We start from the raw sequence: 14,008 nt of genomic DNA, 5'->3' as shown, positions 1-14,008 counted from the left end.
TCTCAGCTCACTGCAGCCTCCGCCTCCCGGGTTCAAGCGATTCTCCTGCCTCGGCCTCCGGAGTAGCTGGGACTACAGGCACTTGCCACCACGCCCGGCTCATTTTTTTGTGTTTTTGGTAGAGACGGGGTTTCACCGTGTTAGCCAGAATGGTCTCGATCTCCGCACCTCGTGATCCGCCCGCCTTGGTCTCCGAAAGCCAGGATTACAGGCGTGAGCCACCGCGCCCGGCCATAAAACCGTTTTTAAGCCATAGACTTCTTTGCGAATCTGAAGATAGCCCAGCACTCAACCCCCTACCCCCCACCCCCGCCAAATGCACATACACACAAGTGTGCACACCATCCCAGGTTCTTGTACTCCCCCCAGATCCCTGAACTCCAGGTCAAGAACTCCAGGACTGCAGTCTTTGGAACAGTCGACAAAATGAAAATACTTTAGTATTTAGAAACAAAAAAACCTCTAACCGAAATATCAACTGTATATTGTTGCTGTGGTGTCAAATTTGAAGCAGGCCAGACACCACCACTTTTATAGTACGTTAGTTACAAAGATGAGAGAAGGTGCATTGGCTTCAGCGAAGATACTTTTTTGGAAAATTTATTTCATATTTTCTCCCCAATGACCATTAGTAGGCCAGAGATCAGTCTAGTTAATTTCCAAGGTGGAATTAGGCTAGAATGTTATTAAGGAAAATTTTTGAATGACACTTAGTTGTATCCTAGTTCAATTTTAGACAGGCTTTTTGTGTTAAGTCTAATGACTTAGTGTATTTTAAATTAACGCAAAGTGACCAAGCATTCTCTTTTTCAAGTGAAATGCATCATTTTAATTGATTAGTTGCTTTAATTTGCCTTAAGTATTTTAGGAGAGATTTGTTTTTATTGTTTTTACTCTGTAACACTTTAATTATCAGATGTTTCTTTTATTTAAATTATGCCAAATTTGAGTTGAAAAGTTGCCTAGAATTTTTAAAGTAACAAACTGGCCAGTTCATTTCTTAAACATCTATTTTAAAAGGAAGGGGTGTTGATACAGTTTTTCTAGGGTTAGATGTTTATGGCTTTATGGATTTGTCGACAGGGTATTACTCTAACCTTTAAACATTAAAAGCTATTGTAATTAAGGACACCAACTGTTTGCATAGGGGGTAGAGAGAAAAAAGAAAGCTATGACAGTATAATGACTATAAGATTTACTACTGAACTAAATTGACTTTGGTAGAAAGTGATTATAAATCAAATACTGTAACAAAGACCAGGACACCAAGAATCTGATTGGTGAAACCTGCAGTTCCTGGCAGATGCTGGTAGTTGCAGTCAACTTTGAGCACAATATTCCAATGTAAGGAGTTGAAGAGAATCTTAGAACCCACTGTAGTGAGATTTGTAATATGGAATAAATTATTTCTCTCATTTGTGAGAGTGAATTATATAATTAATACCAGACATTCATTAAGCCATGCATGTGCTTACATTGAGGTGATGAGTACTAGTATGGCTGTTTGGAAAAAAATGAGTGAATAGTCGGGTGCCGTGGCTCTCACCTGCAATCCCAGCACTTTGGGAGGCCGAGACAGGCGGATAACAAGGTCAGGAGTTCAAGACCAGCCTGTCTAACATGGTGAAAACCTGTCTTTACTAAAAATACAAAAAATGAGCTGAGCATCGTGGTGTAATCTGAGCTACTCTGGAGGCTGAGGCAGGAGAATTGCTTGAACCTGGGGTGCTGCAGTAAGCCGAGATTGCCACTGCACTCCAGCCCCGTGGCGGGGAGAACAGAGTGAGACTCTGTCTCAAAAAAAAAAAGCAAACCCCAAAAAAACGTGAGTTAATGGCTTGAATCTCCTTCTAGAGGGAGGAAAAGGAGTATGCTGCTTCTCTCTATCCGCAGAATCACCTCTAGATTTTCCATTCATGAGTGTGTCTTCTTAGATAACAAGCATGTAATTCTTTGTCTACCCTTCTCCTTCTTTTACTACTGGCCTGCTCACTATTCCCTGGTAGTGATCCTTCCTTTCTCGTACCTTTGTACCTTTGCTCCAGCTGTTGGTTCTTCATTGACTGCCTTAACTACACCTCCCTCTCCATCTGTTGAAATCCTTCCTGTTGTTCCAGTCCCCTCACAGATAATAGGGCCTTATCCTGACCCTCCTCCTCACGTTCAGCTTTGTTTCTTCTTCCTGTGCTCTCTGCCTCAGGTCTATTGCTTTAATTTAGTTTTTCATTTTCCTATGTATCTATGAAGGAGATCACCATGCTGGTTGAGTTAGAACCTTAATGGATTTACTTTGTTAAAATGAATCTTTGAATTGCCACTCCCAAGCCTGGTTTTCATGGCTTAGATTTGACATGTCATTAGTCTTTTATAGAAAGCTAGTGGCTACTAGCGCCTTGGCCAAACAGAAAACTCAGTATAATGCTTCTTCACATCTCAGGCAAGATAAATTTAGTGGCTTTTTAGGCATCAAAACTGAGCTTTTAAAGCCAGAGTTTCATGCCTCTTGGCTAATATTTTGGTTTATCTTGCATAGTTAAAGTTTGTAACAATATTGTCCTCGAAATTTAAGGACTGGTGGCTTGCATTATTAGTCTGATCCTTTTTATGGGAATTTTTTTTTTTTTTAACCTGGGTGCAGGTGGGCTAAGGCTGAAAAGGGCATTTAATTTTATATTTTTATTCGAGTGCTTATAAGAGAATTATAACCCCAGTGAAGGTACGGGGAAAGATGTGTGACAGACATTTTCTCCCTATGGAGCTCATACTTTAGTGGAGGAGATAGACTGAAAAGTAGAAAAATAGAGTAAGATTAATGAATGCTGTGCAGGAAATAAACCAAGACTGAAGGAATATAACAGGAGGGACCTACCTGGGGTGGTGTGTTCAGAGAAAGCATGAAAGTAAGAGGGTAGAGAAGAACCCAGCCTAGGCAAGACTTGACCTGAGAGGAGGGGAAGAGCCTTCCTTATTTAGGGAAAAGCTTATGAGCTAGTTCTGAGGTGAGAAAGACCATTGTCTTGGGAGTGTGTTTCTTAAAGGAGAAAGGGGAACATATAAAATGAGTTGGAGATAAAGATCGTGGTCAGGAATTTGATTTTTATTTGAAGTGCTGTGGGCTCCATGGAAGGAATTTGAGACAGGGAAGTGACCTGGGGCTATTACTGTAATCTAGGTACAAAATGATGGTGACTAATAGTGACAGTGGAGCTGTGACTTGGAGATGCCTGTTTTGGAGATAAAATTGATTTGCTGATGGGTGGGGATGATGGGAAGGGGAATAAGGGATGATTTGATATATTTCTAACTATTTGTCTTTTGTGTTTTTATCTTTAACTGCTTTTTATATTTGTAGTATTTCTTTTTTCTCTCTTTTTTTTAATTTTAATTTTAATTCATTATTTTTTTTTTGAGATGGAGTTTCGCTCTTCTTACCCAGGCTGGAGTGCAATGGCACGATCTCGGCTCACTGCAACCCCCGCCTCCTGGATTCAGGCAATTCTCCTGCCTCAGCCTCCTGAGTAGCTGGGATTACACACACGCGCCACCATGCCCAGCTAATTTTTTGTATTTTTAGTAGAGACGGGGTTTCACCATGTTGACCAGGATGGTCTCGATCTCTTGACCTCAGCCTCAGCCTCCCAAAGTGCTGGGATTACAGGCTGGTTTTGAACTCCTGACCTCTGGTGATCCACATGCCTGGGCTTCCCAAAGTGCTGGGATTACAGGTGTGAACCATGTAACACTAGCCTAGCTCTAGTGTTTTTTATTTAATAGGGGCCATTTTCACTTTAATAACAATGCTTCAGAAGATAGCTTGCTTTGTTTGACATTTTCTATTTCTAGCTTATGTAGATGAATTCAGGCTACGAAGAAAAATTAGAAGAAATAAAATTGGCCAGGTGTGGTGGCACATGTCTGTAATCCCAGCAATTTGGGAGGCCGAGGTGGGCAGTTCACAAGATCAGGAGTTCGAGACCAGCCTGGCAAACATAGTGAGGCTGCATCTCTACTCAAAATACAAAAATTACCTGGGCATGGTGGTTCACACCATGGAGACAGGAGAATCATTTGAACCCGGGAGGCGGAGGTTGTGGTGAGCTGTTGTACCCCTGCACTCTAGCTTGGGCAACAGAGCAAGATTCTGTCTCAAAAAAAAAAAAGAAAAGAAATAAAATTTTACCAATAAAAACTAAGGGAAGTTGGCCCTTCAAGAAAATTATGTGTTTTGCTCAACAGACTTTAAGCATCGAATGTACCTGGTATTATGGAACCAACATTGAATCAGACAGCCCTGTCATCCTTCTGAGGCGCTTACTGGTTACTAAAAAAACATTTTAAAGGTCAGCTGTGCTCAGTGGCTCATGCCTGTAATCCTGGCACTATGGGAGGTTAAGGTATGAGGATCGCTAGAGCCCAGGAGCTCGAGACCAGCCCTGGCAACATAGTGAGACCCTCTCCTTACAAAGAATTAAAAAGTTAGCCAAGCATGGTGTTGTGCACCTTTAAGTCCGAGCTACTTGGGAGGCTAAAGTGGAAGGATTGCTTGAGTATAGGAGGGTGAGGCTGCAGTGAACTGTGATCTTGCCATTGCACTCCAGCCTAAGTGAGAGAGGCAGACCTTGTCTCAAAAAATGAATGAATGAATGAATGTATGTATGTATGTATATATTTAATTTCCATGCTTGATAAAGTAGCTGTGGAAGAACCAAGAAAACATGCTTAGTCTAACCTGAGAGCCCAGAAGAGGAGCCTCACACACCTGTGAAGTGGAAGCCAAGTCCTGAAGGGACAGGAGGAAACCAGTCGCATAGTTGTGTCTCCTCCTTACATCCCCTGTTCTAAATATTTAGGAACTCAAATCCAGACTTTTGTAATTCGGAATACGGGGGAAGGATTGTCAATAATTTTAATCAGCATAGAATTGAGAACTGTGAATAAACCCCTTTGCATTTCTCCTGACCAGTAGTTAAAGTCATGTGAATTTGATTGAGATAAAATACAGGAACACAGCCAGGCATGGTGGCTCATGCCTGTAATCCTAGGACCTTGGGAGACGGAGGTGGACAGATTGCCTGAGCTCAGAAGTTTGAGACCAGCCTGGGCAATACCGTGAAACCCCATCTCTACTAAAATACAAAAAATTAGCCAGGCATGGCAGCATGCACCTGTAGTCCCAGCTACTTGGGAGGCTAAGGCAGCAAAATAATTCGGAATACGGGGAGCGAGACTCCATCTCTTTTAAAAAAAAAAAAAAAAATAGGAACATTGTCATTATGCTGAAAATGGAATCTTATCCAGTTAAGAGTTGTGTTCTCATGGAAAGTACTGTAGCCATTCGATTTGTGGCTTTTTTCTTAAGACTCAAATCCACAGAATTGTGACCTAAATTTTTCCTTTTGATCTGAATGATTAGACTAGATTATATCTTTTTTTTTTTCCTCTCAAGACTGAGTCTTGCTTTGCCACCCAGGCTGGAGTACAGTGGCATGATCTCTGCTTACTGCAACCTCCGCCTCCCAGGTTCAAGCAATTGCCCTGCCTCATCCTCCCTAGTAGCTGGGATTATGGGCGTCTGCCACCACACCCAGCTAATTTTGTATTTTTAGTAGAGATGGGGTTTCACCATGTTGGCTAGGTTGATCTCAAACTTCTGATGTCGTAATCCGCCTGCCTTGGCCTTCCAAAGTGCTAGGATTACAATCACGCCTGGGTAGACTATATTATTTCTTTTTTTTTTTTTTTTTTTTGAGACGGAGTTTCGCTCTTGTTACCCAGGCTGGAGTGCAGTGGCGCGATCTAGGCTCACCTCAACCTCCGCCTCCTGGGTTCAGGCAATTCTACCTCAGCCTCCTGAGTAGCTGGGATTACAGGCACCTGCCACCATGCCCAGCTACTTTTTTGTATTTTTAGTAGAGACGGGGTTTCAGCCTGTTGACCAGGATGGTCTCAATCTCTTGACCTCGTGATCCACCCGCCTCAGCCTCCCAGAGTGCTGTGATTAGAGGCTTGAGCCACCGGCCTAGACTAGATTATTTCTAAGGGTCTTTAAGACTAAAATATTTTAATTCTGGGCTGAGCATGGTTAGGAGACCAGCCTGGACAACGTGGCGAAACCCCATGTCTAAAAATGCAAAAATTAACCAGGTGTGGTGCCTGTAGTCCTAGCTACTTGGGAGGTTGCGGCAGGAGAATCACTTGAACCTGGGAGGCAGATGTGCCGTGAGTTGAGATCACTCTCCTGCACTCTAGTCTGGGCAACAGAGCTCTCGTCTCAGGAAAAAAAAACCCAAAAACATTTTAATTCTTTCAAATAAGTAAAAGGGAGCACAGCCTATTAGTTGGGAGTTCAGATTAACCTGTGCTGACTGAGTCTGAGCTAAAATCATAACAAGTTAGGTGGGGCCACTGGGCACATAACTCACCTGGAATGAATGTGGGAAGAGCAGTGGAAGAGGGTGAGAAGAGGCTTCAAAGGCACACAGTTGGTGTCACACACACCAACAGTGTGACAGAATTAAACCAGAGTTAGGCAATTCAAATGCTTGAGCTTTTGTGCTTTCCTAAACAAAAAATGAGGGAAATAGGAAAGGGAAAGTTCTTTGATACATGGAGGCCTGCTGTATACCAAAGCTCACTGTTAAACTCTAGGTACCTAATGGAAGTAAACCATGTTTTTGTTTTTTTTTGTCTTTGAGAAACTTGGTCTGTTGAAAAAATTAAAATAGAAGGCCATGACAGCTTACAACCAAGAGTGATCAACTAAGGGGTGGGAAAGGCTTGAAAGAGGAGATGCTCTTCAACTGATTCTTGAAGGATAAGAACAAGTATACGAGGTAGAAGAGGTGGTGGCAGTGCCTGCTGGTAAAGACATAGTTATAATTTGAATGATGGGCAGGAAGCTAGGAAGGAAAGATAAAGCTAATTTATAAAGGACCCCCCTGTGCCTTGTAATGAGTTGAACAGTAGGAGCCATCTAAAGTTTTTAAAAAGAGAACTGTCAAATTTTAAAGGAGAACTGATTAGTTTTACTTTTGAGAAACTGCTCTGGGTGGGGAGAGATCTGAAGGACTAATTAAGGGCTGTTAACTAGAGAGGGACCCTGAGAAGCTGAGCCAAGATCAAATGCCATAGAAATGTAAAGTGGCACATAGTAGGTGAGGGAAGAGGTATCATGACTTCAGAGAGGATTGAGTGATGCCTTTGAGAGAAGAAAAAGAGATTAGGGTGGAGGGGTGATTCTTTTCCACAGTAAGAATCTTTCTTTGAGGTACCTGCTGGAAGCCAGGTATATTTACCAATCTGATGGGTTTGTTATTGTGAAGAGAGGTTAGGGCTGAATACACATAGATTTGGGAATCTTAGCTTAGACAGGATCACCCAGAATGAACAGACAGAACAGGAATAAGTAGAGGAAGGGAAGCTGTGAAAGGAGAGACAGATTTTTTTTTTTTTTTTTTTAAACAGAGTCTTGCTCTGTTGCCCAGGCTGGAGTGCAGTGGCACAATCTTGGCTCACTGCAACCTCTGCCTCCTGGGTTCAAGCAGTTCTCCTTCTTCAGCCTCCCTAGTAGCTGAGATTATAGGCCCCTACCACCACCCCTGGCTTAATTTTTGTATTTTTAGTAGAGATGGGGTTTCACCACATTGGATCAGGCTGGTCTCGAACTCCTGACCTCAGGTGATCCGCCTGCCTCTGCCTCCCAAAGTGCTGGGATTACAGGCATGAGCCACTACGCCCAGTTGGAATTGATTTTTCTACTGGTGTTTTTTTTTTTTTTTTTTAACTGCAAATTATTTCCTACATAGAAAAGAGTAAGGTGGGCTGGACACAGTGGCTCACACCTGTAATTGTAGCACTTTGGGAGGCCAAGGTGGGTGGATCACGAGGTCAGGAGTTCAAGACTAGCCTATCTCAACATGGTGAAACCCTGTCTCTACTAAAAATACAAAAAAAAATTAGCTGGGCATGATGGTGTGTGCCTGTAATCCCACCTCCTCAGGAGAATGAGGCAGGGGAATTGCTCGAACCTGGAAGGAGACGGTTGCAGTGAGCTGAGATTGCACCACTGCACTCCGGCCTATGCTACAGAGCGAGACTTCTCTCAAAAAGAAAGAAAAGAGTAAGGTGGCTGGGCACAGTGGATCACTCGAGGTCAGGAGTACAAGACCAGCCTGGCCAACATCCTAAAACCCAGTTTCTTTCTACTAAAAATACAAAAAAAAAAAAAAAAAAAGCCGGGTGTGGTGGTGGGCTTCTGTAATCTCAGCTGCTTGGGAGGCTGAGGTAGAATTGTTTGGACCTGGGAGGTGAAGATTGCAGTGAGCTGATATTGGGCCACTGCACTCCAATCTGGGTGATAAAGTGAGACACCATCTCAAAAAAAGAATAAGGCTGGGCATGGTTCCTTGTGCCTGTAATCCCAATCCTTTGGGAGGCTGAGGCAGGTGGATCACTGGAGGTCAGGAGTTTGAGACCAATCTGGCCAACATGAGAAATCCCATCTCTATTAAAATATACAAAATTAGCCAGGTGGTGGCGGGCCCCTGCAATCCCAGTTACTGGGGAGGCTTAGGCACAAGAATTGCTTGAACCTGGGTGGTGGAGATTGCAGTGAGTCGAAATCATGTCACTGCACTCCAGCCTGTGTGATAGAGTGAGACTCTTTCTCAAAAAGAAAAGAAAAGTATATGTAAGCTGGGCGTGGTGGCATGCACCTATAGTCCCATTTACTGGGGGGACTGAGGTAGGAGGATTGCTTGAGCCCAGGAGTTCGACAAGCTTGGGCAACATAAACCCCCATCTCTACAAAAAATTAAAGAGTAGCTGGGCATGGTGGCTTGCGCCTGTAGTCCCAGCTACATAGGAGGCTAAGGTGGGAGGATAATTTGAGCCTGGGAGGTCAAGGCTGTAGTGATCCATGACTATACCACTGTACTCCAGCCTGGGCCACAGAGCAAGATGCTGTCTCAAAAACAAAACAAAACTATTATTCCTTTAAAAAAAAAAAAAAAAAATTGGCCAGGCACATTGGCCTAGCCTATAATCCCAGGAGTTTGGGAGGCCGAGGTGAGAAGATCACTTGAGCTCAGGAGTTCAAGACTAGCCTGGACAACATGGCAAGCCCCTGTTTCTACAAAAATTAACTGGATGTGGCGGCATGCACCTGTAGTCCCAGCTTTGCAGGAAGTTGAAGTGGAAGGATTGCTTGACCCTGGGAGGTTGAAGCTGCGATGAGCCGTGATTGTGCCTTTGCACTCCAGCCTGGGCAACAGAGCGAGATCCCATCTCCAAAACAAAAATACATGTGTTACCAGCACCTTTGAAACTTTCTTTTTCCAGAAGTTGATTATTGGTTTCTTCAGTGTACATAAGAAGATTTTAAGCTTAGAACATATTAAAACTTGATTTAAAGATGTTTTGTATATGGTTTATATATGAAACTGAGAATGCTTTTAACCAAAAGAGCAGAGAGATTTTCATTATCATCAGATAAGAAAAGTCAGTTATCAATTAGTTGTCGGGGGCTTTGCTGCTCAAAGTGTGCAGTGGACAGTAGGCAAAAAGTGAGAAGCATGGGTCAAGAGTGTTTGGATGGGCTTGAAAAACCCTTTCTGTTTTATTTTTATTATTTATTTATTTATTTATTTTTAAAGACAGGGTTTCACCGTGTTGGTCAGGCTGGTCTTGAACTTCCGACCTCAGGTGATCCGCCTGCCTTGGCCTCCAAAGTGCTTGGATTACAGGCGTGAGCCACCACGCCCGGACAAAACCCTTTCTGTTTTAAAGGGAAGTTGTGGGGAGTGTGCTATTTTCAATCTTGCTCAAAGAACAAACTGAAATAATTGAGAAGCAATAAATTTTTCTGATGACTATGCTTCATATTTCTTTAGACAGTGGGTTCTAATGGAAAGGCTAAGATATTGGACATGCAGCAACATGTATTTGTCTCTTCAGTGGAACTGATGTTTAATTTTCAGGGGCATTTGATGAATAAATTAGTTTGAGAATATGGACAGAGGACTTGGAATTTATGTCAGGGTATGACTGGTGAGCTTGATTTGGTATCAAATTTATGAATTATTTCTGCAGATACTAACACAGAAAATGAGCCCCAAGGTCACTATAGCAGTATAGTAGTAGAGGGAAGTAGAAACTGTCTTTATCAAATTTGTACAGACGCATACCCCTCACCAGAGAAGCAAAGAAGTTGAAAAGCACACTTTGCCTCCCTAACTCAGGAATTTAGACCAGGGATCAGCAAACTGTTGAATGAAGGGTCAAATTGTAAATATTTTCAGCTTTGCCACAGGGTCTCTGTCCAACTATCAACTATGTCCTTGTAGCGAAAAACAGTCATAGACAATACATAAATGAACGGGCTCGGCTACTTTTAAAAAATATAAACGGAGTCTCGCTCTCTTTGGTCTCATTTGCAAAACGGGGTCTCAACAAAACAAAACCACTATCTCACAGGGTAGACGTATTAAATAATCTCTTCAAAGACTGTAAACCTTGCCTACTGTAGATAATGAGTATGAGCTCTGATTTATTAGTTTGTTTATTTACTTACTTACTTATTTTTGGGATGGAGTCTTGCTCTGTTGCCAGGCTGGAGTACAGTGGCACAATCTTGGCTTGTCGTAGCTTCCACCTCCTGGGTTCAAGTGATTCTCCTGCCCCAGCCTCCCTGCTAGCTGGGATTACAGGCTCACGCCACCATGCCTGGCTAATTTTTGTATTTGTAATAGAGATGGGGTTTCACCATATTGGCCAAGATGGTCTCAATCTCTTGACCTCATGATCTGCACTCCTCAGCCTCCTAAAGTGCTGGGATTATTGGTGTGAGCCACTGTGCCCGGCCCAGTATGAGCTCTTTATTGTTATTCCTGCTCCTACTACTCTTTCTATTCATTTATTATTATTATTAATATTATTTATTATTTATTTTTGAGACAGTCTTGCTCTGTTGCCCAGTGCAGTCATAGCTCACTGCAGCTTCTAACTCCTGGGCTCAAGTAATGCTCTTGCTCAGCCTCTTGAGTATCTGGGACCACAGGTGTGCACCACCATGCTCCACTAATTTTTTGTCTTTAGTAGAGACAGAGTTTTGCTACTTTGGACAGGTGGGTCTCCAAGTGATCTGGCCTTCCATGGCCTCCAAAAGTGCTGGAATTAAAGTCTGAGCCACCACATCTGGTGGTTTCATTACTGTTTTTAGTGTGGCAAGCCCTTTTTTGTTCCTTTTTTTTCAAGGGGTCAGAGACGGAGGCCTTTGTCATTTTCTGGGTGTCCAGGGAAGTGTGCAGGATGTAAGGCATAGATTAAGAGTGGGAGGAAGAGTGTGTGGTGGGTTGTAACAAGGGTCCAAAGGAAGGCAGCTTCTGAACTTGCTCAAGATTTTAAAAATTTAAACAAGGTATCTATATAAACAAAAGGTTTCTGTAAAACAGAGATGAAGTGTGTGTATGTTTGTGTACTTGTAATTTGAAAAGACATACTCAGGATAATAACTTTTGGGACAGTGCAGGCTACAAAAATTACAACATGACAACTTTCTTAACTACTAAGAATATAGAAAGGAAAATAAGGCCAGAAGTGGTGGCTCACACCTGTAATCCCAGCATTATGGGAAGCTAAGGCTGGTGGATCAGATCAGGCCAGGAATTTGAGACCAACTTGGCCAACATGGCAAAAACCTATCTCTACTAAAAATACAAAATTTATCTGGGTATAGTGTTGCACATCTGTAATCTCAGCTACTTGGGAGGATGGGGCAGAAGAATCACTTCAACCCAGGAGGCAGAGGCAGTGAGCTGAGATTGCACCACTGTACTCCAGACTGGGTGACAGAGCAAGATTCTGTCTAAAAAGAAAAGAGAGACTGAGCATAGTGGCTCACACCTGTAATCCCAGCACTTTGGGAGGCTAAGGTGGGTGGATCACTTGAGGTCTGGAGTTTGAGACCAGCCTGGCCAACATGGTATCACTACTAAAAATACAAAAAAAAAATTAGCTGGGCGTGGTGGCGGGTACCTGTAATTGCATCTACTCGGGAGGCTGAGGCAGGAGAATCACTTGAACATAGGAGGCGGGGTTGTAGTGAGCTACGATTGCACCATTGCACTCCAGCCTGGGCAACAAGAGCAAAAATCCGTCTCAAAAAAAAAAAAAATTGTAGAGGACAGTGGTTTATTAAGTTTGACAGCCACTGGCTTAACTTAATTTTCTTTCTCTCTCAAGGTATCCAAGCCCACCAATGGGATCTGTCTCAGCACCCAGCCTGCCTACAGCAGAGGAAAACCTGGAATATGTACGGACTCTGTATGATTTTCCTGGAAATGATGCAGAAGACTTGCCCTTTAAAAAGGGTGAGATCTTAGTGATAATAGAGAAGCCTGAAGAACAATGGTGGAGTGCCCGGAACAAGGATGGCCGGGTTGGGATGATTCCTGTCCCTTATGTCGAAAAGCTTGTGAGATCCTCACCACACGGAAAGCATGGAAATAGGAATTCCAACAGTTATGGGATCCCAGAACCTGCTCATGCGTACGCCCAACCTCAGACCACAACTCCTCTACCTGCAGTTTCCGGTTCTCCTGGGGCAGCAATCACCCCTTTGCCATCCACTCAGAATGGACCTGTCTTTGCGAAAGCAATCCAGAAAAGAGTACCCTGTGCTTATGACAAGACTGCCTTGGCATTAGAGGTAAAGTCTGTTCGGACTAGCTTTTTGTTTCCTTTGACACTTGGTTTTCATTTTTAGTTTTAGTGTCTGCTCATTTAAGCTTATATTCATGGAATTAGAGCACTGTATGATTTTGGAAGATGTACACTGTCAGAATTTCATATTTATTTATCTATCTATTTATTTTAAGATGGGGTTTCACCGTATTGGTCAGGCTGGTCTCGAACTCCTGACCTCAGGTGATCCACCCACCTCAGCCTCCCAAAGTGCTGGGATTACAGGCGTGAGCCACTGCACCCAACTAGCATTTCATTTTTAAATTTTTTGTTTTGTTTTGTTTTGGACATGGAGTCTCACTCTGTTGCCCAGGTTGGAGTGCAGTGGTGCAATCTTGGCTCACCGCAATCTCTGCCTCCTGGGTTCAAGCAATTCTTCTGCCTCAGCTTCCCAAGTAGCTGGGATTATAGGCATCTGCCACCACACCTGGCTAATTTTTCTATTTTTAGTAGAGACAGGGTTTCACCATGTTGGCCAGGATGGTCTCCATCTCTTGACCTTAATTATAGGAATGAGCCACTGCATCCAGCCTAAATTTTTTTTATAGAGATGAGGTCTTGCTATGTCGTCCAGGCTGATCTGGAGGTCCTGGCCTCAAGTAATCCTCCTACCTCAGCCTCCCAAAGTGCTGGGATTACAGATGTGAGCCACCATGCCTGGCCCACTGTTAGTGTTTCAAAGCCTGTTTTGTTCTTTCCTCTTCCTTGTTTCTCCCAAATTCAGGCTGCTTGCTGTGTTTTTGTTCCCAAAGCCTAATAGATTTAGTTTTCATAATAGTTGGGTTTTTTTCCAGTAAGGAAAGATAATAATTAAGGAAGACCCATGATACACAGATAGTCACTTGTATGGTTCTGTATTTCTTTCTTTTTTTTTCTGAGACAGAGTCTCGCTTTGTCACCCAGGCTGGAGTGCAGTGGCGTGATCTCGACTCACTGCAACCTCTGCCTCCCAGGTTCAAGCAGTTTTTCTCCCTTAGCCTTCCAAGTAGCTGGGACAACAGGTTCGTGCCACCATGCCTGGTTAAGTTTTATACTTTTAGTAGAGATAGGGTTTCACTATGTTGGACAGGTTGGTCTCGAACTCCTGACTTTGTGATTTACCTGCCTCGGCCTCCCAAAGTGCTGGGATTACAGGTGAGCTACCATGCCTGGCCAGTTCTGTATTTCTAACATTGGAATCAGTTGGGAAATATGAGTAAATGTCTTAGAATTTCTCTTGAGCTAGGTAGAGGACTGACTTTTTTTTTTTTGTGATGGAGTCTTACTC

General features: G+C 43.1%; 1 protein-coding gene across 1 annotated transcript in view; it reads left to right on the top strand.

Annotated features, from left to right (window-relative positions):
- Nucleotides 1-14,008, top strand: part of CRKL (CRK like proto-oncogene, adaptor protein) — a 36,257-nt gene that overhangs the window by 1,250 nt on the left and 20,999 nt on the right. Inside the window, exon 2 of the mRNA XM_017978178.3 lies at nt 12,241-12,706. Coding sequence (XP_017833667.1) covers nt 12,241-12,706 — 466 coding nt within the window. The remainder of the gene's footprint in view (nt 1-12,240; nt 12,707-14,008) is intronic.

This window comes from Callithrix jacchus, chromosome 1 (genome assembly GCF_049354715.1).
Source record: "Callithrix jacchus isolate 240 chromosome 1, calJac240_pri, whole genome shotgun sequence".
Taxonomy (NCBI): domain Eukaryota; kingdom Metazoa; phylum Chordata; class Mammalia; order Primates; family Cebidae; genus Callithrix; species Callithrix jacchus.
This window is presented reverse-complemented; position numbering and strand designations above follow the sequence as displayed.